This window comes from Macaca mulatta, chromosome 10 (assembly GCF_049350105.2).
Source record: "Macaca mulatta isolate MMU2019108-1 chromosome 10, T2T-MMU8v2.0, whole genome shotgun sequence".
Taxonomy (NCBI): domain Eukaryota; kingdom Metazoa; phylum Chordata; class Mammalia; order Primates; family Cercopithecidae; genus Macaca; species Macaca mulatta.
In genome coordinates, this window is record NC_133415.1 from 33,433,769 (window position 1) to 33,459,532 (window position 25,764).

The 25,764-nt window shown below is 42.5% G+C and overlaps 1 protein-coding gene, 1 long non-coding RNA gene and 1 other non-coding gene across 11 annotated transcripts in view; 1 reads left to right on the forward strand and 2 right to left on the reverse strand.

Moving 5' to 3' along the window:
- CLTCL1 (clathrin heavy chain like 1) overlaps positions 1-25,764 on the forward strand; it is a 115,678-nt gene that overhangs the window by 19,920 nt on the left and 69,994 nt on the right. For all 9 annotated transcript variants that reach the window (XR_013399580.1, XR_013399579.1, XR_013399581.1 and 6 more), the window contains exon 3: positions 18,704-18,972. Coding sequence is in view for 6 of the 9 variants with exons in the window: in XM_077950785.1 (XP_077806911.1) it covers positions 18,704-18,972 (269 nt within the window). In the remaining 3 variants the exon portion in view is untranslated. The remainder of the gene's footprint in view (positions 1-18,703; positions 18,973-25,764) is intronic.
- The window catches only part of LOC144331994 (uncharacterized), a 29,012-nt gene continuing 6,833 nt past the window's right edge, over positions 3,586-25,764 (reverse strand). The window contains exons 2-3 of the long non-coding RNA XR_013399652.1: positions 10,799-11,104; positions 3,586-3,826 (exon numbers count right to left, since the gene is read on the reverse strand). This is a non-coding gene — a long non-coding RNA (uncharacterized LOC144331994). The remainder of the gene's footprint in view (positions 3,827-10,798; positions 11,105-25,764) is intronic.
- Positions 22,660-22,777, reverse strand: LOC114670674 (small nucleolar RNA SNORA15). Its single transcript, XR_003720370.1, has one exon. It is a non-coding gene; the product is annotated as a small nucleolar RNA SNORA15 (small nucleolar RNA).

Consider the following 25,764-nt stretch of genomic DNA (forward strand, 5'->3'; position numbering starts at 1 on the left):
GGTGGCAGGGGCTGCTCCTTTTTATTTTTATTCTTAATGGTCATATAAATCACTTCAGCTATAACATGTTGAGTCCTGTTTTCTTTTGTGTAGGGAAGTGTAAGGCTCTAGAACCAAAAAGAGACATAATTTTAAGGTTTATCTTATTTATTTATTTATTTATTTTTTGAGATGGAGTCTGGCTCTGTCACCCTGGCTGGAGTGCAGTGGCGCGATCTCGGCTCACTGCAAGCTCTGCCTCCCGGGTTCACGCCATTCTCCTGCCTCAGCCTCCCAAGTAGCTGGGACTACAGGTGCCTGCCATCACGCCCGGCTAATTTTTCTATTTTTAGTAGAAACGGGGTTTCATCGTGTTAGCCAGAATGGCCTCGATCTCCTGACCTTGTGATCCACCCGCCTCGGCCTCCCCGAGTGCTGGGATTACAGGTATGAGCCACTGTGCCTGACCAGCTTTATCTTATTTTTACTGCTAATTCTGTAGCAGTCAAATCTCGGATCATTGTAGTACAAATCGTAGACAAGTGGAGGATGTACAGTGTGTTTTCAAGGCCATATGCCCAAATGAGCAAACTGTCTTTGAAGAAAGTTGTTCGTATAGTGATTGGTTGATGGAGATGATTGATTTGCAGGTGAGCTCCGCAGAGTCCTCTGCGGTATCACACACCTTGACTAGCTCCTAGGATCCAATGCAGAAATACAGGGTGTGGGGCCGCACCTTGTATCTCACAGATTTTTCCCATTTTGGCTGGTGAAATTTTGTGATTGGAAAGGGGCTCATGAAGCAGCTCTCGGACCTCCTTTTACAAAAAGGGCTAGGCCAGGTGGCTCATGTCTGTAATCCCAGTGCTTTGGGAGGCCAAGGCGGGAGAATTACTTGAGCCCAGGAGTTCAAAGCTGTAGTGAGCTATTATTGCACAGAGCAGGGCTAACCCATAGGCAGGGTGTCCACAGTAGCCACAGACACACTTTTACCCATCAGATCTGAGAACTCACTCACCATCACCAGAACAGCAAGTGGGACGTCTCCCTCCATGATCTAATCACTTCCTACCAGGTCCGTCTCCAACATTGGGAACTACAACTGGAGATGCGATTTGAGTGGGGACACAGAGCCAAACCATATCACATTACCTTTTCAGTATTTATATGTATTTCTTTTTACAAACTTTACCTTTTTTCTTTTAATTTTTAGAGGTAGATGGAGTATAGGCTAATCTAGTGCCTGTGTGGAGAGTAGGCACTGAGCTCAGTGGGGGATAGAGGAGGGGGAATGGTACCCCCCGAAGGCCCCCTCCTCACCTTGACTACTTAAGTCTGACCTGAAGTGGTTCCCAAAGAAGGTTGGTCCTTTTTTGGTCCTTTTTGTGATGCTGAATATTTTGTGCCTCATAAACACATGTTCATTTAAACCAGGCTAAGGACAGCTTGACAAGTTTTCAAGCTAGAGGAAATTTCCTCTGTGATCTAAGGCTGCTTGACACTAAAAGGTACCCCCATCCTGGCAGTGTACCACCAAGAATTTTTGGTCCAGATTTTTTTTTTTTATCTTTCTTTGTCTTCTTTTTTCAAGTATAATTTACATACCATAACATTCACTCTTTCTAAGTGATTTTTAAATTCATAGAGTTGTGGAATCATCACTACAATATAGTTTTGGAACATGTCTACCACCCCAGAAAGTTTCCTCTTGCCTGTTTAGAACCATTCCCACGGCCGGGCGCGGTGGCTCAAGCCTGTAATCCCAGCACTTTGGGAGGCCGAGACGGGCGGATCACGAGGTCAGGAGATCGAGACCATCCTGGCTAACACGGTGAAACCCCGTCTCTACTAAAAAAAATACAAAAAATTGGCCGGGCGCGGTGGCTCAAGCCTGTAATCCCAGCACTTTGGGAGGCCGAGACGGGCGGATCACGAGGTCAGGAGATCGAGACCATCCTGGCTAACACGGTGAAACCCCGTCTCTACTAAAAAATACAAAAAACTAGCCGGGCGCGGTGGCGGGCGCCTGTAGTCCCAACTACTCGGGAGGCTGAGGCAGGAGAATGGCGTGAACCCGGGAGGCGGAGCTTGCAGTGAGCTGAGATCCGGCCACTGCACTCCAGCCTGGGCGGCAGAGCGAGACTCCGTCTCAAAAAAAAAAAAAAAAAAAAAAAATACAAAAAATTAGCCGGGCGAGGTGGCGGGCGCCTGTAGTCCCAGCTACTCGGGAGGCTGAGGCAGGAGAATGGCGTGAACCCGGGAGGCGGAGCTTGCAGTGAGCAGAGATCTGGCCACCGCACTCCAGCCTGGGTGACAGAGTGAGACTCCGTCTCAAAAAAAAAAAAAAAAAAAAAAAAGAACCATTCCCACTCCCACTCCTACTCCTGGCCCTAGGCAGCAACTCATCTGCTTTCTTCCTCCACGGATTTTTTTGTAGATAATTCAAATAAATGGAATCATACAATATGTAGTCTTTTACATCTGGCTTCCTTTACCTAGCATAGTGTTTTTGAGGTTCATCCATGTTGTAACATGTATCAGTAGTGCATTCCTTTTTATTGTCTAATAGTGTTTCATTATATGGATACGCCACATTTTGTTTTCCCATTCACTAGTTGATGGACATTTGGATTGTTTCCAGTTTTTAGCTATTAAGAATATTGCTGCTATGAACATTCACTGACAAATCTTTGTGTGGACATATTTTCTTTGTTGTTATTGTTCTGCAATTTCTTTCTTTTTTTTTTTTTTTTTTTTTTTTTTTTTGAGACGGAGTCTCGCTCTGTCACCCGGGCTGGAGTGCAGTGGCCAGATCTCAGCTCACTGCAAGCTCCACCTCCCGGGTTCACGCCATTCTCCTGCCTCAGCCTCCCGAGTAGCTGGGATTACAGGCGCCCGCCACCTCGCCCGGCTAGTTTTTTTTTTTTTGTATTTTTTAGTAGAGACAGGGTTTCACCGTGTTAGCCAGGATGGTCTCGATCTCCTGACCTCGTGATCCGCCCATCTCGGCCTCCCAAAGTGCTGGGATTACAAGCGTGAGCCACTGCGCCTGGCCTTTTTTTTTTTTTTTTTAATTTTACTTTAAGTTCCAGGATACATGTGTAGAACGTGCAGGTTTATTACATAGGTATGCATGTGTCATGGTGGTTTGCATCCCCTATCAACCCATCATCTAGGTTTTAAGCCCTGCATACATTAACTTTGTCCTGATGCTCTCCCTCTCCTCGCCCCCCACTCCCCTGACAGGCCTGATGTGTGTTATTCCCCTCACTGTGTCCATGTTCTCTTGTTCAGCTCCCACTTATGAGTGAGAATATGCGGTGTTTGGTTTTCTGTTCCTATGTTAGTTTGCTGAGGATGATGGCTTCCAGCTTCATCCATGTCCCTGCAAAGGACATGATTTCATTCCTTTTTGTGGCTGCATAGTATTCCATGGTGTATATGTACCACATTTTCCAGTCTATCACTGATGGGCATTTGGGTTGGTTCCACGTCTTTGCTATTATAAATAGTGCTGCAATAAACATATGTGTGCATGTGGACATATATTTTCATTTCCCTTGGATGGAGTAGAATTGCTGTATCATATGATAAATTTGTTTAGTTTTTTTTTTTGTTTTTTTTTTTTGAGATGGAGTCTCACTCTATCACCCACCCAGGCTGGAGTACAGTGGCGTGATCTTGGCTCACTGTAACCTCTGCTGCCCGGGTTCAAGTGATTCTCAAGTGCCTCAGCCTCCCGAGTAGCTAGGATTACAGGCACCTGCCATTGCACCTGGCTAATTTTTGTGTTTTCAGTAGAGACAGGGTTTCACCATCTCGGCCACGCTGGTCTTGAACTCCTGACCTCGTGATCTACCCCCTTGGCCTCCCAAAGTGCTGGGATTACAGGCATGAGCCACCACTACCGGCCTGTTTAGCTTTTTTCTTTTCTTTTCTTTTCTTTTCTTTTTTTTTGAGGAGTCTTGCTCTGTTGCCCAGGCTGGAGTGCAGTGGTGCTATCTTGGCTCACTGCAGCCTCCACCTCCCAGGTTCAAGTAATAATGCCTCAGCCTCCTGAGTAGTCGGGACTACAGGTATGTGCTGCCACACCCAGCTAATTTTTGTATTTTTAGTAGAGATGGGGTTTCACCATGTTGGCCAGGATGGTCTTGATCTCCTGACCTCGTGATCTGCCCGCGTTGGCCTCCCAAAGTGCTAGAATTACAGGCGTGAGCCACCGCACCCGGCCCTGTTTAGCTTTTTAAGAAACTGCCCAGCCGGGCGCGGTGGCTCACGCCTGTAATCCCAGCACTTTGGGAGGCCGAGGCGGGCAGATCACAAGGTCAGGAGATCGAGACCACGGTGAAACCCCGTCTCTACTAAAAATACAAAAAATTAGCCGGGCGCGGTGCAGGTGCCTGTAGTCCCAGCTACTTGGGAGCCTGAGGCAGGAGAATGGCAGGAACCCGGGAGGCGGAGCTTGCAGTGAGCCGAGATCGCGCCACTGCACTCCAGCCAGGGGGACAGAGCGAGACTCCGTCTCAAAAAAAAAAAAAAAAGAAAAAGAAACTGCCCAACTGTTTTCAAAAGTGACTGTTTCATTTTATATACCCATCAACAATGTATGAGAATGCCAGTTTCTTCACACATCCATGCCAACACTTGATATTATCTTTTTTATTATAGTAATTCCAGTGGTTGTGTACTAGCATTTTGTAGTTTTAATTTGTATTTCTCTAATGCCTAATTATATTAAATATCTTTTATTTTTAAATATGATTTTTAACCATTTATATATATTTTCTGAGAAGTGTCTATTTAAATCTTTTGCCCAGTTCTTTTTTTTTTTTTTTTTTTTTTGAGACAGAGTCTCACTCTGTCGCCCAGGCTGGAGTGCAGTGGCTGGATCTCAGCTCACTGCAAGCTCCGCCTCCTGGGTTTACGCCATTCTCCTGTCTCAGCCTTCCGAGTAGCTGGGACTACAGGCGCCCGCCACCTCGCCCGGCTAGTTTTCGTATTTTTTTAGTAGAGACGGGGTTTCACCGTGTCAGCCAGGATGGTCTCGATCTCCTGACCTTGTGATCCGCCCGTCTCGGCCTCCCAAAGTGCTGGGATTACAGGCTTGAGCCACCGCGCCCGGCCACCCAGTTCTTAACTGGGTTATCTGTCTTGTTATTGAATTATAAGAGTTCTTTATATATTCTGAATATACATTTATCAGCTATGTAATTTACATATATTTTCTCCCAGTCTGTACCTTGTCTTTTTATTCTCCTAATGACATCTTGTCTTAGTCTGTTTGTGCTGCTATAATGAAGTGCCTGACGCTGGGAAATCTATAAAGAATATAAATTTATTTCTCATAGTTCCGGATGCTGGGAAATCCAAGATTAAGGTGCTACCAGATAGTGTGTCTGTTAAGGGCTCCCTCTCTACTTCCAAGATGGCCCCTGTTGCTGCATCCTCTGGAGGGGAGGAACACTGTGACAGAAGAGCGAAAAGAAACCTAACTCCCTCCATCAAGCTCTTTTATAAGAACCTGGGGGCTTGCCTCCCAAAAGGCTCCATCTCCCAACACTTGGGGATTAAGTTTCAGCATGCATTTTGGAGAGAACAAAAACCATTCAAACCATAGGATATGTTTTGAAGGGCAAAACTTACTAATTTTGATGAAGTCCAGCTTACCTATTCTTTTTTTCTTTAATGGATCATGCTTTTGGAGTCATAGCTAAGAGGCTTAGCCTATGGTTTTGTAGCTTTAATTTTTTTTTTTTTTGAGACAGAGTCTTGTTCTTCTCGCCCAGCCTGGAGTGCAGGGGCACAATCTTGGCTCACTGCACCCTCTGCCTCCTGGGTTCAAGTGATTCTCCTGCCTCAGCCTCCCGAGTAGCTGGGATTACAGGTGCCTGCCACCATGCCTGGCTAATTTTTTGTATGCTTAGTAGAGATGGGGTTTCACCATATTGGCCAGGCTGGTCTCGAACTCCTGACCTCAGGTGATCCACCTGCCTCAGCCTCCCAAAAGGTTGGGATTACAGGTGTGAGACACTGCGCCCAGCCCAGATCTGTGTCCATTCTTGTACTGATTACTTGATAGTTGTAGCTTTATGGTAAGTTTGAAGTCAGATAGTGTTGGTACTCCAACTTAGCATTTTTCAAAATAGTTTTTTAAACTCTTTGAAACGAGATCCCTTGAATTGCCACTTCAGTTTTGGGTTTAGTTTGTGAATTCCTACAAAAATCCTTCTGGGGCTTTGATAGAGATTAGATTGAATTTATCAATTTGGTAAGAACTGCTATCTTGACGGTATTAAATCTTCTAGTCATTTAATGTCTCTGTTTATTTAGATCTTTAATTTCTTTCAGTGATGTTTTGCATATTCAGTGAGCAAATCCTGTACTTCTTTGTTAAATTTATTCCCAAGTATTTTATTATTTTTTGATCAGACTTGTTTTCTTAGTTTTATTTTTGGATTGTTTCTTACTAGTATATAGAAATAAAATAAGTTTTGTATATTTTTCTGTATCCCATATACTTATTAAACTTATTCTTGTAGTTTTTAGTGGATTCCTTGGCATTTTCTACATACTGTATCATGTTATCTGTGAATAGACAGTTTTACATCTTCTTTTCTAATCCAGATTCTGTTGGTTTCAACATTGCATTGGCTAGAATACCCAGTAGAGTATTAAACAGAAGTGACAAGAACAGACATTGTTGAATTATTTCTGACCTTAGGGGGGGAGTTTTTAGCCTTTTACAATTAAATATGATGTTGGCTGTGGATTTGGGGTAGATAAATCCTTTATCAAGTTGGAGAAGTTCCCTTCTATTTTCTGTGTCTAATGAGATGATCACATGGTTTGTGTCCTTTATTTGTGTGGTGTATTACATAAATTAATTATTGGATATTAAGCCAACCTTGCACTCCTGTGGTAAATCTCTTTTGGTCATGGTGTATGGTGGTTTTTTTTAATGTTGGATTTTGTTCACTAATATTCTAAGGGTTTTCTGTTATTTTTATCATTGGTCTGTAGTTTTCTTTTCTTGTGATGTCCTTTTGTGACTTTGTAATTAGGCAAATGTTGGCCTTAGAGAATGAAGTCCTTTTTCCTCTATATTCTGAAAGAGTCTGTGAAGGACTTATTTCTGTCTTCTTTGAGTATTTGATAGAATTCAACAGTGAAAGCCTTCTGGTCCTGGGGTTTTCTTTGTGGGAAGATTTTAAATTTCAAATTCACCTTCCTTACTTGCTGTGAATCTGTTCAGATTTTCTGTTTTCTTGTGTCAGTTTTGGTAATTTGTGTCTTTCTAGGAATTTATCCAGGTTATCTAAGTCTTCTAGTATGTTGACATAAAATTGTTCATAATATTCCCTCCTTTTAATTTCTTTGGGGTTGGCAGTGATGTCCTCTTTCATTCTTAATTTTGATAATTTGTGTCTTCTCTTTTTATCTTGATCATTAACCAAGGTTTGGGTTGAGCCTTGTGGCTCATGCCTGTAATCCCAGCACTTTGGGAGGCTGAGGCGACAGGATTACTTGAGACCAGAAGTTCAAGACCAGCCTGGGCAACATAGGGAGACCCCATCTCTACAAATTAAAAAAAAAAAAAAAACTAGCCAGTGTGGTAGTATGCGTCTGTGGTTCCAGCTACTCAGAAGTCTGAGGCTGGAGGATCACCTGAGCCTAGGAGGTCAAGGCTACAGTAAGCTGGGATCGTGCTGTTGCACTCCAGCCTAGGTAACAGAATGAGACCCTGTCTCTAAAAATAAATAAATAAGATTTGTTAGTTTTCTTGATTATTTTGAAAAACCCTACTTCTGGCAAGGTGTATATAGGCTGCTGCAGGAACATGTGCACAGCTGCTTACCATGTGCCTTTCTTGTTAAAATGTAGCATACCATTTTAATTCTTCTGAATTTTTCTTTTTGCTATTTTGTGTGTGTGTGAGTGTGTGTGTGTGTGTGTGTGTGTATAGTGGTTGCTGTAGGGTTTATAAAATGCATCCTAACTTACTACAAATGATTTCAGATTATTAACTTCTATTAAAATGCAGAAATTTCACTCCAGCATAGCTTCATTTCGTTGTCCCTCTGTTGCGCTATTTTTATCTTTCATATATATGAATATATAAAATATATGAAAAGAGAGAAAATAAGATGCATCTATATATGTTATAAACCCAATAACCTATAGTTTTATTACGGTTTTATATGATATTATTTAATGAAATTAAGAGAAATCTTTATACTAACCAACATTTATCATATCCAGTGCTCTTTATTTCTTTTTGTGGATTTGAGCTCCCATCTTAGTTCAGTCTCATTAGAAGTCGTTTACCATAAGCTGTTAGTGCCTGAAGACAGTGAGGGTTTAACATTTACCATTTTAACTAGACAGCAAAACTACATCACACCTAAATTATGTCCAAAAGCAGTTGTTTTATAAATTTATATAGTTTAAACTTAAGTTTATAATATAGTTATAGCTAACTTTAGAACTGTTTTAAGGCAGCAAACCTTTATCTTACTGATCATGTGTTTTGGATATAAATTGCATCAAATTGTGGCTAGGTGCAATGGCTTGCACCTGTCATCCCAGCACTTTGGTAGCACAAGGCAGGTGGATCACCTGAGGTCAGGAGTTTGAGACCAGCCTGGCCAACGAGGTGAAACCCCGTCTCTACTAAAAATACAAAAATTTGCTGGACATGTTGGTGTATGCCTATAATCCCAGCTACTTGGGACGCTGAAGGAGGAGAATCGCTTGAACCCGGGAGGCAGAGGTTGCAGTGAGCCTAGATCGCCCCATTGCACTCCAGCGTGGGCCCCAAAAGTGAAACTCCATCTCAAAAAAAAACAAAAAAAATTGCATCAAATTTGGTTGTTCCTTTTCGTGAATTCAAGAAATCATCTTAATTATTGCTTGGGTGTAACATGACATCATTAAAGACTGTCTTTTAGCAACAGCAGCCTTATTTCTCAAATTGTGGTTAAAAACCAGTTTTGCTGATTGATGATAATATTGTAATAATATGAGTTGTTGCGTAGCTTGGCTAACTAACTGGATAGTTAGATTAACTCTTTTTTTCTAGCTGTGTAGCTCAGCTAGATTTAGCTTTTTTTGAGGTAAAAAGCTAAATCTGTGAGTAATTCCGCTATTAACACGAGTGTACAGATGTGTTTTTGAGAACCTGTTTTTAATCCTTTTGATTCTCTACCCACAAGTAATTGACTGGGTCGTATCATTATTCATTTTTAAATTTTTTGAGGAACTGCCATCCCTTTTCTATAGTGGTTGCACTATTTTACATTCTCAGTAGTGCACAGTGTTCTAATTTTTTCACATTCTTGCTAACACTTGCTATTTGTGTTGTTTCCTTTCTAATAGTAGTCTTTTTTTTTTTTTAAGAGACTGTAACTTCGAACTCCTGGACTCAAGCTATCCTCCCACCTTAGCCTCCCAAGTAGCTAGGACTATAGGCATGCATCACCACACCCAGCTAATTAAAAGCATTTTTTCTTTGTAGAGACAGGGTCTTGCCATATTGTCCAGGCTGATCTTAAACTCCTGGTCTCACGTGATCATCCCATCTCAGCTTCCCAAAGCGCTGGGATTACAGGTGTGAACCATCCCACGCAGGTCATTTTTTAATTGGAGTATTTGTGGGTTTTGTTGTTGAGTTGTAGGCATTCTTTATATATTCTGGATATTAACCCCTTGTCGGATATATTATTTCCATATACAGGCATACCTTGAAGATATTTTGGGTTCAGTTTCAAACTACGACAATAAAAAGAATATTACAATAGTGAGTCACATGAATTTTTTGGTTTCCCAGTGTGTATAAAAGTTATGTTTATACTATGCTGTAATCTATTAAGCGCAAAATAGCATTATGTCTAAAAAAATGGATTACCTTAATTAAGAAATAATTTGGCCAGGCACAGTGACTCATGCCTGTAATCCCAGCACTTTGAGAGGCTAAGGCGGGTGGATCATGAGGTCGGGAGATCAAGACCATCCTGGCTAACACGGTGAAACCCCGTCTCTACTAAAAATATGAAACCAAAAAATTAGCCGGGTGTGGTGGCGGGCACCTGTAGTCCCAGCTACTTGGGAGGCTGAGGTGGGAGAATGGCAAGAACCTGGGAGGTGGAGGTTGCAGTAAGCTGATATTGCGCCACTGCACTCTAGCCTGGACGACAGAGCGAGACTCCATCTCAAAAATAAATACATAAAAATAAAAATAAAAAAGTAATAATTTCTGGCCAGGCGTGATGGCACATACCTCTAATCCCAGCACTTTCAGAGGGCAAGGTGGGAAGATTGCTTGAGCCTAAGAGTTCAAGAGCAGCATGGGAGACAATACAGTGAGACCTTATCTCAAAAAAAAAAATGCTGGGGGTGGTGGTGCATGCCTTTAGTCTCACCTACTCAAGGAGGCTGAGATGGGAGGATAGCTTGAGCCCAGGAGTCTGAGGACTGCATGTCAGCCTGGGTGACAGAGAGAGACTCTGTCTCAAAATAAATAAATAAATAATCTATTTATTCCTAAAAATTGCTTACCGTTATTAGCCTTCACTGAGTTGTAATCTTTTTTTTTTTTTTTTTTTTTTTTAAGACGGGGGTCTCTCTCTGTTGCCCAGGCTGGAGTGCAGTGGTGCGATCTTGGCTCTCTGCAACTTCTGTCCACCAGTTTAAGGGATCCTCCTGCCTCAGCCTTCCGAGTAACTGGGATTACAGGCATGTGCCACCATTCCCAGCTAATTTTTGTATTTTTAGTAGAGACTGGGTTTCACCATGTTGGCCAGGCTGGTCTCGAACTCCTGACCTCAAGTGATCTGCCGGCCTCGGCCTCCCAAAGTGCTGGGATTACAGGCGTGAGCCACTGCTCCCAGCTGTGAGTTGTAATCTTTTTACTGGTGGAGGGTCTTGCCTTGATGCCAGTGGCTGCTGATTGATCACAGTAGTGGTTGCCGAAGACCAGAGTGGCTGTGGCAATTTCTTAAAATAAGACATCAGGCCGGGTGCGGTGGCTAACGCCTATAATCCCAGCACTTTGGGAGGCTGAGGCAGGCAGATCATGAGGTCAAGAGATTGAGACCATTCTGGCCAGTATGGTGAAACCCTGTCTCTACTAAAAATAAAAAAAAAATTAGCTGGGCGTGGTGGCAGGCGCTTGTAGTCCCAGCTACTTGGGAGGCTGAGGCAGGAGAATCACTTGAACCTGGGAGGTGGAGGTTGTAGTGAGCCAAGATCGCACCACTGCACTCCAGCCTGGCAACAGAGCGAGACTCCATCTCAAAAAATAAATAAGTAAATAAATAAAAAATAATTTAAAAATACATTAATGAAGTTTCCGCAGGACTGACTCTTCCTTTAATGAAAAATTCCTCTGTAGTGTGCAATGCTGTTTGCTAACATTTTACCCACAGTCGACTTCTTTCAGAATTGGAGTCAGTCCTGTCAAATTCTGGTGCTTTATCAGCTAAGTTTATGTACTATTCTAAATTCCTGTGGTCATTTCAACAATGTTCACAGCGTCTTCACTGGGAGTAGATTCTATTGGAAGAAACCACTTTCTTTGCTCATCCGTGAGAAGCAACTCCTCATCTGTTCAAGTTTGATCCTGAGATTGCAACAGTTCAGTCCCATCTTCAGTCTCCACTTCTAATTCTCTTGCTGTTCCTACCACCTCTGCAATGACTTCCTCCACTGAAGTCCTGAACCTCACAAAGTCATTCATGAGGTTTGGAAAACACTTCTTCCAAATTCCTGTTAATATTGATATTTTGACCTCCTCCCTTGAATCACGAATGTTCTTAGTTGCATCTAAATGGTGAATCCTTTCCAGGAGGTTATCAATTTACTTTGCCTAGATCCATCAAAGGAGACACTATTTATGGCAGCTGTAGCCTTTAAAAATGTATTTCTTAAGACTTGAAAGTTGAAACTACTCTTTGATCCATGGATTGCAGAATTGGTATGTTAGCAGGCATGAAAGCAGCTTTCATCTCCTTGTATATCTCCCTCAGAGCTCTTAGGTGACCAGGTGCATTATCAATGAGCAGTAATCTTTTTAAAGGAATATTTTTTTTTCTAAGAAGTAGATCTGAACAGTGAGTTTTAAATATTCAGTAAACCGTGCTGTAAACAGGTGTACTATCATCACGACTCTTGTTGTTCCATTCGTAGAGCACAGGCAGAGGAGATTTAGCATAATTCTTAAGGGCCTTGGGATTTTTGGCTTCCAGTTACCAGCTGCATTATCCCCTAACAAGAGAGTTAGCCTGTCTTCTGAAGCTTTGAAGCCAGGCATTGACTTCTCTCTCACTTGAGTCCTAAATGGCATCTTTTTCCAGTGGGAGGTTGTTTCTTCTCCATTGAAAATGTGTTCATCAATGATCTTAGCTAGGTCTTCTGGAGAACTTGGCACAGCTTCTGTATCAGAACTTGCTGCTTCACTTTGCAGTTTTATGCTATAGAGATGGCTTCTTTCATTAAACCTCTTGAATCAACCTCTGCTAGCTTCAGACTTCTTCTGCAACTTCTTCACCTCTCTCAGGCTTCATAGAATTGCAGAGAGTTAGGGCCTTGCTGTGGATTAGGCTCTGGTTTAATGGATTGTTCTGGCTGCTTTGATCTTCTATCCAGGCCACTACAGCTTTCTCCATATCAGCAATAAGGCTGTTTGTTTTCTTATCATTAATGTGTTCACTGAAATAACACTTTTAATTTCGTTAAATAACTTTTCCTTTGCATTCACAACTTGGCTAACTGGTGCAAGAGACCTAACCTTCAGTCTGTCTCGGCTTTTGATAGGCCTTCCTCACCAAGCCAAATCATTTCTAACTTTTGACTTAAAGTGAGAGATGTGGGATTCTTCTTTTCACTTTCACTTTCCTTTAGCAAGGAAGGTTGTTAAGGTTGTTAAATGGCCTTATTTCAATATTGTTGTGTCTCAGGGAATAAGGAGGCCCGAGGAGAGGAAGAGGGACTAGGGCATGGCCAGTAAGTGCAGCAGTTAGAACACACACATTTATTAAGTCCACTATCTTATATGTGTGTGGTTCATGGTACCACAAAACAATTACTGTAAAAACATGAAAGATCACTGATCACAGAGCAGCATAGCTAATATAATAATGAAAAAGTTTGAAATATCACAAGAATTACCAAAGTGTGACAGAGACAGGAAGTGAGCACATGCTATCGGACAAATGATACCAATAGACTTGCTTGATGGAAGATTGCCGCAAACCTTTGATATTTTTTTCTCCACGAAACGAAAAAAACGCCTGTAATCTCAGCACTTTGGGAGGCCGAGGCGGACGGATCACCTGAGGTCAGGAGTTTGAGACCAGCCTGGCCAACATGGTGAAACCCAGTCTGTACTAAAAATACAAAAATTAGTTGGGCATGGTGGTGGGCGCCTGTAAGCCCAACTACTCGGGAGGCTGAGGCAGGAGAATCTCTTGAACCTGGGAGGCAGAGGTGGCAGTGAGCTGAGATCGTGCCATTGCACTCCAGCCTGGGCAACAAGAGCGAAATGCTGTCTCAAAACAAAACAACAACACAAATGCAATATCTGCAAAACACAGTAAAGCAAAGTATAATAAAACGAGATATGCCTGTATTTTCTCTCATTCTATGGGTTGCCTTTTCTCTCTTTTGTGACCTCTGATGCTGTCCAATTCATTTTTTTCTTTTATTGTCATACCAAAAAAAGTCATTGCAAGATCCAACATCATCAAGCTTTTCCCCTATGTTTTCTCTAAATGTTTTATGATTTTAATTGTTGGGATTTTTTTTTTAATCTGTGAAATTTTTATTGGCCTCCTGCTCCCCTCCCCAAAGGGTACCCTGCTTCTGCTGGCTCAGTTCCTCAGAACTTTGGTGTCATTGGTCTCAAACACCACTTTGCCATCCACTATCCTGCAGGTGGTGGTCTTTTGGATGGTTTGCATGGAGTTGCTGCTGTCTAGGGCCTCACCAAGATTGAAGTCCTCCCCATCTTCCAGCAGGCGGTGGTAGGTGGTGATCTCAGCCTCCAGATTGACCTGGATGTTCCAGGCCTCATACTCCTGGGCCTGGCACTGTCCCTCTGCCCGGGTCTGTGCCAGCCCCAACTCCGGGTACAGTAGGACCCTGTCGAGCTGCTCCATCTGCATGGTGTAGCAGGCTTCCACCTCCCTCAGGCTATTCTCCAAGCTGGTCTTCAGATTTCTCATCAAGTTCAGGCCAATCTCCAAGGACTGGACTGGACATCTCAGCTCCATTAGTGTCAGCTCAGCAGCTCTGATCTCGGCGGACTGCATGGTGACCACTGTGGTGCTCTCCTCAATCTGCTGGGACCAGTACTTGTCCAGCTTCTCTAGGTTCTTCTGAGCCAGCTTGTCATATTGGGCCCAGATATCTGCCATGATCTTGCCAAGGTCCTGATATTTGGACATCTGCCTCCACAGTCAGCCCAAAGCTAGCAATCTGGGCTTGTAGGCCTTTTACTCCCTCTTCATGGTTCTTCTTCATGAAGAGCAGCTTCTCCTTGAGAGTCTCGATCTTTGTCTCCAGCTGCAGCCCAGTGACATTGATGTCATCAGTGACCTTGCAGAGCCCATGGATGTTGCTCCCCACAGACTGACGCATGGCCAGCTCTGTCTCATACTTGATTCTAAAGTCAGCAGCAGCAAGATGGGCATTGTCAGTGTGCAGAACGATGAAGGTATTGTCCACAGAATTTGCAAAGATTTGAGCCGTCAGCTTCTCGATGGTCTTGAAGTAATGGCCCAGTGTCTGACCTGGGGTCCCTTCTTCTCCAGGTTCTCCCGATTTTTGCTCTCCAGCCTCTGATTCTTAGTCTCCAGGCTCCTCACTCTGTCCAGGTAGGAGGCCAGGTGGTCGTTCAGGCTTCGCATGGTCTCCTTCTCATTCTAGATGCCTCCTATTCCTGCCAGACCGCTGGCCATTCCAGTGGCCAGGGCCCTGGACCCCAAGTCACCCTGGAAACTGGTGGAGTAGGACACAGAGATCTGAGAGCCCAAACCCCTTACATCTGCATAGATGCCGGCTGGGCTGCTGATCGACCGGGTACTGTAGCTGGGCAGCTGGACGGATCCCAGGGACCGGTAGTTGGCAGAGAAGGTAGTGGAACGAGTGGTGAAACTCATGCTGTCTGGGGAGGAAAATGAGAGAACAGGACTCAGGTTCTGCCTGTGATTTTAGTTTTTTTTGTTTTTGAGACGGAGTCTCGCTCTGTCGCCCAGGCTGGAGTGCAGTGGCCGGATCTCAGCTCACTGCAAGCTCCGTCTCCCGGGTTTACGCCATTCTCCTGCCTCAGCCTCCCGGGTAGCTGGGACTACAGGCACCCGCCACCTCGCCCGGCTAGTTTTTTGTATTTTTTAGTAGAGACGGGGTTTCACCGTGTTAGCCAGGATGGTCTCGATCTCCTGACCTCGTGATCCGCCCGTCTCGGCCTCCCAAAGTGCTGGGATTACAGGCTTGAGCCCCCGCGCCCGGCCGATTTTAGTTTTTATGTTTAGGTCTTTAATCCATTTTGAGTTACTTTTTGTATATGGTATAAGGTAAGGGTCCAATTTTATTATTTTGTGGACCCAGTTTTCCCAGTATTATTTGTTGAAAAGAGTATTCTTTTTTCCTATTGAATGGTCTTAGTACCTTTGTCAAAGATCATTTGATCATATATGTGAAGGTTCATTTTTGGGTTCTCTCTTATATTGCATTGGTGTCTATGTTTCTATGCTGTTACCATACATTTGGTTACTTTAACTTTGTAATGAGATTTAAATTCAGGAAGTGTGAGATCATCCAAACTTGTTCATCTTTATCAAGATTATTTTGGCTTTTTGAGGTCCTTTGAGATTCCATATACATTTTAGGATGGATTTTTCTATTTTTATAAAAAATGTGTTTGGGCCTGTTGAGGTTTTTGAGGCACTTTTATCAAATCAGTGCATGCAGCTGTTTCTAGACTTTCTTCTGTTTCATTGATCTGTGTGTCTTATGAGAATAACATAGGTTTTATTAATAGCTTTATAGAATGTCTCAACATTAGGTATCGTAAGTCTTCCAGCTTTGCTCTTTTCCACAATTGTTATATCTATTCTTTGTCCTCTGCATTTCCATATTTGTTATAACATCATTTTATTTTCCACCAAACAAAAGATGCTGGGCCAGGGTGGTGGCTTACACCTGTTATCCCAGCACTTCAGCAGGCTAAGATGGAAGGATTGCAGGAGGCCAGAAATTTGAGACCAGCCTGGGCAGCACAGCGAGACCTAGTCTCTAAAAAAAAAAATTAGACTGGGTATGGTGGCTCACACCTATAATCGCGGCACTTTGGGAGGCTGAGGCAGGCAAATCACTTGAGGTCAAGAGTTTGAGACCAGCTTGGCCAACATGGTGAAACCCTGTCTCTACAAAAAATACAAACATTAGGTGTGTGTGTGGCATGTGCCTGTAATCCCAGCTACTCGGGGGACTGAGGCAGGAGAATCACTTGAACCTGGGAGGTGGAGGCTTCATTGAGCTGAGATCATGCCACTGTACTCCTGCCTGGGCAACAGAGAGAGACTGTGTCTCAAAAAAGAAAAAGAAAACAGAAAAATTAGCTGAGTGTGATGGTGCATGCCTGTAGTCCCAACTACTTGGGAGGCTGAGGCAGGAGGATCACTTGGGCCCAGGAATTTGAGGTTGCAATGAGCTATGATTGCTCCACTGTACTCCAGCCTGGGTAACAAAGTGAAACCCTGTCTCTTTCCTTCTTTCTATAAAAAAGAAAGAAGGAAAAGTATGCTGGTATTTTGATTGGGATTCCATTGAATCTGTAGATAATTTAGGGGGAAATGACATCTTAGCAATTTTAAGTGTTTTGATCCATGAAAATGGTATGCCCTTTCTTTGATTTAAGCCTTTACTTTCTTTCAGGAATATTTTATAGTGTAGAGGCTTTGCTTACCCTTTGTTAAATTTACTCCAAAATGCTATGTTTTGGGTGGTGTTATGAATTTTTTTTTTGAGACAGAGTCTCACTCTGTCGGCCAGGCTGGAGTGCAGTGGCACAATCTCAGCTTGCTGCAACCTCCGCCTCCCAGGCTCAAGCAATTCTCCTGCCTCAGCCTCCCGACTAGCTGGGATTACAGGCACATGCCACCACACCCACCTAATTTTTGTATTTTTAGCAGAGATGGGGTTTTGCCATGTTGGCCAGGCTGGTCTTGAACTCCTGACCTCAGGTAATCCGCCCACCTCGGCCTCCCAAAGTGCTGGGATTACAGGCATGAGCCACCATGCCTGGCCTGAATTCTTTTTTATATTTCCAAATTGTTTGCTGCTAGTATCTCAAAATTCAGTTGATTTTTTTTTTTTTTTTTTTTTTTTTTTGAGACCCGTTTTTACTTTGTCACCCAGGCTAGAGTGCAGTGGTGTCATCTTGGCTCATTGCAACCTCTGCCTCCTGGATTCAAGCAATTCTCCTGCCTCAGCCTCTCAAGTAGCTGGAATTATAGGCACCTGCCACCATGCCCAGCTAAATTTTGTATTTTTGGTAGAGATGGGGTTTCACCATGTTGACCAGGCTGGTCTCAAACTCTTGACCTCGAGAGATTCACCTGCCTCAGCCTCCCAAAGTGCTGGGATTACAGGTGTAAGCCACTGTGCCCAGCCCAATTCAAATTTTTGTAGGTTGACTTCGCATCTTGCTGCACTCCTGTAGTCACCTATTAAATCTAATAATTGTTTTGTAGATTTGTAGATTCCGTAGGATTTTCTTTGTAAATAATTATGTTGTCTGTGAGTTAAGACAGGTTTACTTCCTTTTTTATTCTTTATGCCTTTTATTTTTCTTGCCTTATCACACTAGCTATGTCATTCTCAGTGTCAAAACAAATGGTCAGAGAAATAATCCTTTCCTTGTTCCCAATCTTTGTGGGAAGCAATATTTTAATATTTTATGTTAGCTCTAAATTTTGTATAGATTCCAAAATCAAAACTTAGTTCATTGCTACAGGTAGAAGCAATATGGGTCTCTTGCCAGAGAATGGATGCCAAATATTTTGTCTAGAACTGTACTGTCCTATTGGACATTAGCTGCATGGGATTGTTTAACATTTAAATTAATTAAAGTTAAATAAAAGTATAAATTCAGTTCCTGAAATATCTTGCTAGATACATATTAAGTGTTTAATAGCCACATATAACTATTATCTGCTGTGATGGATGCAAATATAGAATATATCCAACATTGTAGAAAATTCCATTTGTCAGCATTGGTCTAGAATTTAAGACAAATTTGGAGAAGTTGGTTTAATGTGAAGGGATAGTTGTAGTCTTTCTTGAAAATTGGAGACTGCGCAGAGAAGGGGTGTCTTATGTTTTTGCTGACTTATCCAGAAAAGTATTTTGAAACAAAAAGAAACCAATCTGAAAGAGAGGCGTGCTTCAGTAGAACTAATTTCTCATTGTTATTCACATATTTCTATGAATATTTATACGCTTTTATATTCTTCTGAAGAAGAATTTAATGCATACAGGCTCTTCTCAATATTTAGACATTAAGGTATGGTTAATTACTACTCTGGCAGCATCTTTCAGACCCTGTTAATCAGATTAGCAGTACAACCTAAAGTAATATTAAAATAATTCAGAATTAACAGTATACTATTTTGTCTTTCAGATTTTTAATTTATCTTTCTTTAATCTCTATTATATCAAATACTAGCTGGGAAGACACTTCAGATCTTTAATATTGAGATGAAGAGTAAAATGAAGGCTCATTCTATGGCAGAAGAGGTGATTTTCTGGAAATGGGTTTCTGTGAACACTGTTGCCTTGGTGACCGAGACTGCAGTCTACCACTGGAGCATGGAAGGTGACTCCCAGCCCATGAAGATGTTTGATAGACATACCAGTCTGGCGGGCTGCCAGGTGATTCACTACCGGACTGATGAGTACCAGAAGTGGCTGCTCCTCATAGGCATCTCGGCTCAGGTAAGCCTTGAGCTGCCTTTAGGGGCTGGTCTGATGTAACTTCAAAGCCCTATATTAGAATGGAATGGTTAAGTCATTAGAAGTTGGTTATAGGGCCAGGTGTGGTGGCGTATGCCTGTAATCCCAGCACTTTGGGAGGCCGAGGCGGGCGGATCTCTTGAGGTCAGGGGTTCAAGGTTGCAGTGAGCTGAGATAGTGCCCCTGCACTCCGGCCTGGGCAACACAGCAAGACCCTGTCTCAAAAAAAAAAAAAAAAAAAAAAGAAGTTGGTTATAGGTATAAGGCAGAAGTAGGCCTGGAACTGAGAGAAATAGAGATTACAAAGAAATCTGAACTTGGATCAAATATAATCTTAATTTACCTTTGGCCCATTAACTACTACTGCATTCCATCAGGTTCCTGATGTTCGTTGTGTAAACTATTTCTAGCACTGTTTTGAGAGGTTGTTGAGGAATTTTGTAGAATAATTTGGAACGCAGATTTATAAGAAGTCCTTCAGGAAGACGAGAGAGGACTAGACGTCCTGCCCACTGCGTCACAGCCAGGGCAGGGAGGGACCGTGGCCCATGGGGTCAAGGGGCCCTGATGTGCACAGCTGCTGCAGGGAGGGAGGTCTTGGGAAAATGGGCGGTCAGCTGGTCTGTCCTTGGTGAGTGCACACACTGCCCGCACGCACCGCAGCCTGCACACAGCACGGCCTTCCTGGCATCTCTGGCCCTACTGTGTCTGCACTGTTGTATCAAAGTCCCAGCATCTAGATGGTTAACATAGAGCTGCTTCTGTGTAAATGCTGCTTATTTTAAACACTAAGAAGTGTTTAATTTTATGGGGAAAAAAAAAAGTAGTCCTTAGACTGTATTTCAAGGACTTACTGGAATGTTACTAACTCATATTCTTTTATAATGAAAGCAGTATCTTTCTGTCCTCCCTTTTTTCATTCCTGGTGACTAATTCAGTCACCAGATACTTGAGGACTATAGGATGTTTGCACTTGGGACACAGATCTTAATCATTCAATCCTGATGACCAGGGAATGATCTGTCTACAGCCTAGTGGGGAAGGTGTATCTGCACAATTCTAGTAATTAAGGAACTGTCACATCTTCAAAGAGAATACTGTGGGAGCCATGAGAGAGCAGCTTAAGTCAAGAGAGCCCACAACACAGGGGATCTAAGCTGCATTTTGCTAGCTATTAAAGCGCACTTGGGAAGGCAACAGTGCATGCAAAGGCATGGAATAGAGGGGAATGGCTCTTTCTGGGAGTCTAGGGTCGTCCACTGTGGATGATACCTATAGGTAAGCATATTAGGTAGCTAGAGGGGCAAGACGTAGAGAGATGAGTGGGGGGCCAGACTGCAGGCAATGGGAATTATGTAGCAGGTTTTGAGTGAGAGTGATGTAATTAATTTTCCTTCTTAGCAGCATAGTGGAATGGAAAAACTGCTATCTTTGATGTTGGAGATGGACAGCCATGAAGACTGGAGGCCAGGAGACTAGTTGAAAGGCAGATACAGGAACAAAACCATGTAGTCTGTTCTAGAGTAGAGACATGTATGAGAAAGATTAAGAATACGCAAAGAGGGAAGGAGTACTTCTTTCCACTTGAGGATCTCTTCCATTTCTGCAACCCCCAGAAGAAATGAGGCATGTGTGACCAGATGAAGGCAGTGGCATTGCAGATATACAGGGGAAACAAGACCTAAGACTTTGGCTTAGTCACCCTGATAAAGGGCATCTACAACAAATACAACTAACATCTTACTTCGTGTTGAAAAACTGAAAGCTTTCCCCCAAGGATCAGGAACAAGGATGTCTTCTCTTGCTACTTCTGTTCAACTTTGGACTAGAGATTCTAGCCAGGGCAATTAGGTGAGAAAAACATAAAAGACATCTAGATTTAAATGGAAGAATTAAAGCTGTCTCTATTTGCAGATGACATAAACTTGTATATGGAATTCCTAAGGAATCTAGTAAAAAACTATTAGAACTAATAAACAAATTGAGCAAGGTTACAGAATACAGTATCAGTATGCAAACATCAGTTGTGTTCCTAGACATTTGCAATGAACAATCAAAAAATGAAATCAGGAAAGCAATCTCATTCATAATAACATCAAAAAGAATAAAATACTTAGAGGTAAATTTAATTTAAAAAATGCAAAAGTTACATTCTGAAAACTACAAAACATGATTGGAAGTAATTAAAGAAGATCTAAATCAAAAAATGTCCCATGTTCATGGATTGGAAGATTTAATACTTTTAGGATGGAAGTACTCCTCAAATTGGTCTATAAATTCAACATAATCTCTATTGGAATACCAGCTAGCTTCTTTGTAGAAATTGACAAGATGATCCTAAAATTTATTTAGGAATTGCAAGGAACCCAGAATAGCCAAAACAACCTTAAAACAAATAAACAAAAAATTGGAGTGCTTGTACTTCCCAATTTTAAAACTTGCCACAAACCTACAGTGATCAAGAATGTGATACTGGCTGGCCTCAGTGACTCATGTGTGTAATCCCAGCACTTTGGGAGGCTGAGGAAGGTGGATATCTTGAGCCCAGGAGTTTGAGACCAGCCTAGGCAACATGGTAAAACCCATTTTTTACAGAAAATGCAAAAACTAGCCAAGCATAATGACATGCACCTGTAGTTCCAGCTACTCTGGAGGCTGAGGTGGGAGAATTGCTTGAGCCTGGGAGGCGGAGGTTGCAGTGAACTGAGATTGCACCACTACACTCCAGCCTGGGTGACAGAGTGAGACCTTGTCTCAAAAAAAATAAAGTTTAAAAAAGAATAACATGTGGTACTAACTTAAGAATAGATGACAAACAAATTAGCTTGGTGTGGTGACATGCACCTGTAGTCCTGGCTACCTGGGAGGCTCAGGCAGGAGGATTTGCTTGAGCCCAGGAGTTCCAGGTTACAGTGAGCCATGATGATGTCTTTGCATTCCAGCCTGGGCCATAGAAACAAGACCCTGTCTCTAAAATTAAAAAAAAAAAAAAAAAAAAGGAATAGATGAGTCCCAGAAAAGTGATATCCCCAAAAGCCAGGTTTTCTTTTCCTTTCTTTTTTTTTTTTCTGAGACGGAGTCTCGCTCTGTCACCCAGGCTGGAATGCAGTGGCACAAATTCGGCTCACTACAACCTCCACTTTCCAGGTTCAAGTGATTCTACTGCCTCAGCCTCCGGGTAGCTGGGACTACAGGCATGTGCCACCATGCCCAGCTAATTTTTGCGTTTTTAGTAGAGACAGTGTTTTACCATGTTGGCCAGGCTGGTCTCGAACTCCTGACCTCAAGTGATCCACCCACCTCAGTCTCCCAAAGTTCTGGGATTACAGGTGTAAGCTACCACGCCTGGCCCATTTATTTTATTCACTTTTTTTTTTTTTTTTTTTGAGACAGAGTCTTGCTCTGTCACCCAGGCTGGGATGCAGTGGCCGGATCTCAGCTCACTGCAAGCTCCGCCTCCCGGGTTTAGACCATTCTCCTGCCTCAGCCTCCCGAGTAGCTGGGACTACAGGCGCCCGCCACCTCGCCCGGCTAGTTTTTTGTATTTTTTAGTAGAGACGGGGTTTCACCGTGTTAGCCAGGATGGTCTCGATCTCCTGACCTCGTGATCCGCCCGTCTCGGCCTCCCAAAGTGCTGGGATTACAGGCTTGAGCCACCGCGCCCGGCCTTATTTTATTCACTTTTAATGATGATATGCTATGAAAAACCTGAGCATACCATCAGTCATTCTGAAGGGAAGATTGCTTTTGCATGGCACCTCGTGATTTTTTTTTTTTTTTAACATTCAAAATCAGCTTTAATGTTTTGTGAACAGGGTATGAAAGTTAATTTTCCGATTAAAGGGAAGGGAAACCAAATAAAAATTATCAAAACCTAGCCATAGTATCAACTTAGAAATAAATTTAAACTTACTCAAGGTTATTTCTTTTTTTTTTTTTTTTTTGAGACAGAGCCTTGCTCTGTTGCCCAGGCTAGAGTGCAATGGCTCGATCTTGGCTCAGTGCAACCTCCACCTCCTGGGTTCAAGCGATTCCTCTGTCACAGCCTCCCGAGTAGCTGGGATTACAGACGTACACCACCATGCCTGGCTAATTTTTTTTTGTATTTTTTGTAGAGACAGGGTTTCACCATGTTGGCCAGGCTGGTCTCAAACTACTCAAGATTATTTCTAATAAGTTATGAACATATTTCTCTGAATTAAAATAATATCAGTTGAGTGCAAATACATTTTTTAAAAATTCATTAATTTTAATTTTAATTTTTTTATTTTTTGAGACAGGGTCTTGCTCTGTCACCCAGATTGGAGTGCAGTGACATGATCTCGGCTCATTGCAACCTCCACCTCCCGGGTTCAAGCAATCCTCCTGTCTCAGCTTCCCGTGCAGCTGGGATTATAGGCATGCACCACCACGCCCAGCTAATTTTTGTATTTTTAGTAGAGGTTGGGTTTCACCATGTTGGTCAGGCTGGTCTCAAACTCCTGACCTCAAGTGATCTGCCCGCTTCAGCCTCCCAAAGTGCTGGGATTATAGGTGTGATCACTTGAAACTTATTCCTCCAGTCTAATCAGAATGTTGTATCCCTTACGGTCAATTGATTTTTGACAAGGATGCCAAGACAGTTCAGTGAAGGAAAGAATAGTTGTTCAATACAAGGTTTTTGGGCACTGGACATCTGTATGCAGAAGCATTAAATGGGACCTCTGTCTCATAATACTAAAAACTCAAAATCGATCAGACCTAAATGTAAGAACTGAACCTATAAAACTCTTAGAAGGGCCAGGCACAGTGGCTCATGTCTGTAATCCCAGCACTTTGGGAGTCTGAGGCAGGCGGATCACCCTGAGGCCAGAATTTCAAGACCAGCCTGGCCAACATAGTGAAACCCCATCTCTACTAAAAATACATCATGAATGAACCTTGGAAATATTAAACTAAGTGAAAGATGCCATTCACAAAAGACCACATATTATATGATTCCATTTATTTGAAATGTTCAGGATAGTCTGATCTATAGACACAGAAAATAGATAAGTAGTTGCCTATGACTGGAGGTGGAGTGTGGGAGATGGGAATGAGGATTGAATGCTAATACGGTTTCTTTTAAAGGATGAAAGTATTCTAAAACTACATTGTAGCGATGATTGCACAACCCTCTGAGTATATGAAGAGACATTGGATGGTATACTTTAAACCAGGGGTGTCCAATCTTTTGGCTTACCTGGGCCACATTGGAAGAAGAATTGTCTTGGGCCACACATAAAATACACTAGCAATAGCTGATGAGCTAAAAACAAAAATTGCAAAAAAATTCATTTTTTATATATATATTTTTTGAGACCGAGTTTCGCTCTTGTTGCCCAGGCTGGAGTGCAATGGCATGATCTTGGCTCACCACAACCTCCGCCTCCGGGGTTCAAGTGATTCTATTGCCTCAGCCTTCTTGAGTAGCTGAGATTACAGGCATGCACCACCACAGCTGGCTAATTTTGTATTTTTAGTAGAGATGGGGTTTTTCCATGTTTGTCAGGCTGATCTCGAATTCCTGACCTCAGATGATCTGCCCGCCTCGGCCTCCCAAAGTGCTGGGATTATAGGCATGAGCCACCGTGCCCGGCCAGAAATTCATAATGTTTTAAGAAAGTTTATGAATTTGTGTTTGGGCCGCATACAAGGCTGTAGTGGGCCACATGTTGGACAAGCTTGCTTTAAACAGGTAAGTTCTATGGTATGTGAATTATATCTCAATTAAGCTTTCAAAAATACCCTTGGGGGCCAGGCACGGTGGTTCACGCCTATAATCCCAGTGCTGTGGGAGGCCGAGGCAGGCGGATCACCTGAAGTCAGGAAGGTATTCGAGACCAGCCTGGCCAAAGTGATGAAACCCCATCTTTACTAAAAATATAAAAATTAGCTGAGAGTGGTGGCATGTACCTGTAATCCCAGCTACTTGGGAGGCTGAGGCAGGACAATCGCCTGAACCTGGGATGCAGAGGTTGCAGTGAGCCAAGATCGCACCATTGCACTCCAGCCTGGGCGACAAGAGTGAAACTCTCAAAAACAAAACAAAACAAACAACAACAACAAACTCTTGGGAATTATGCCTCTTTACAAAGAAACCATCATGTTTGAGGAATATAAAACAAAAATTATAAATCATAGTTACTTGTATATGCTTTACTGACAAACTAAAAACCAACAAATTAAAAAATCCCATGCATTTACCAACAACAAAACACCTCATGGGCATGAGAATAGACATGTAGACTAATGGGAAAAAATGTAACGTCCAGGAATACACCCCTACATCTGTAGCCAATTGATTTTTGATGGAAGTGTCAAGACTGGTCAATGGGGAAACAGTAGTCTCTTCAGGAAATGGTGCTGGGACAACTAAATATCCACATGCAAAAGAATGGAGTTGGTCACCTGCCTCACACCATGTACAAAAATAAACTCAAAATAGATCTGAAACCTCAATGTAGAAGCTAAAACTACAAAACTCTTAGAAGAAAACATAAGGAGAAAGCTTTATGACTTTGGGTTTGGCATGGATTCTTAGATATATAATAGCACCAAAAGACTGAACAACAAAATTAAACAACTGATAATTTGGACTTCAGAATTAAAAACTTTTGTGCATAAAAGGATATTGTCAATAAAGTGAAAAGACAACCTGGGATATAATATTTGAAAATCATGTATCTGATAAGGTTCTAGTATCCAGAATATACAAAGAACACTTACAACTCCGCAACAAAAAGTCAACCCAGT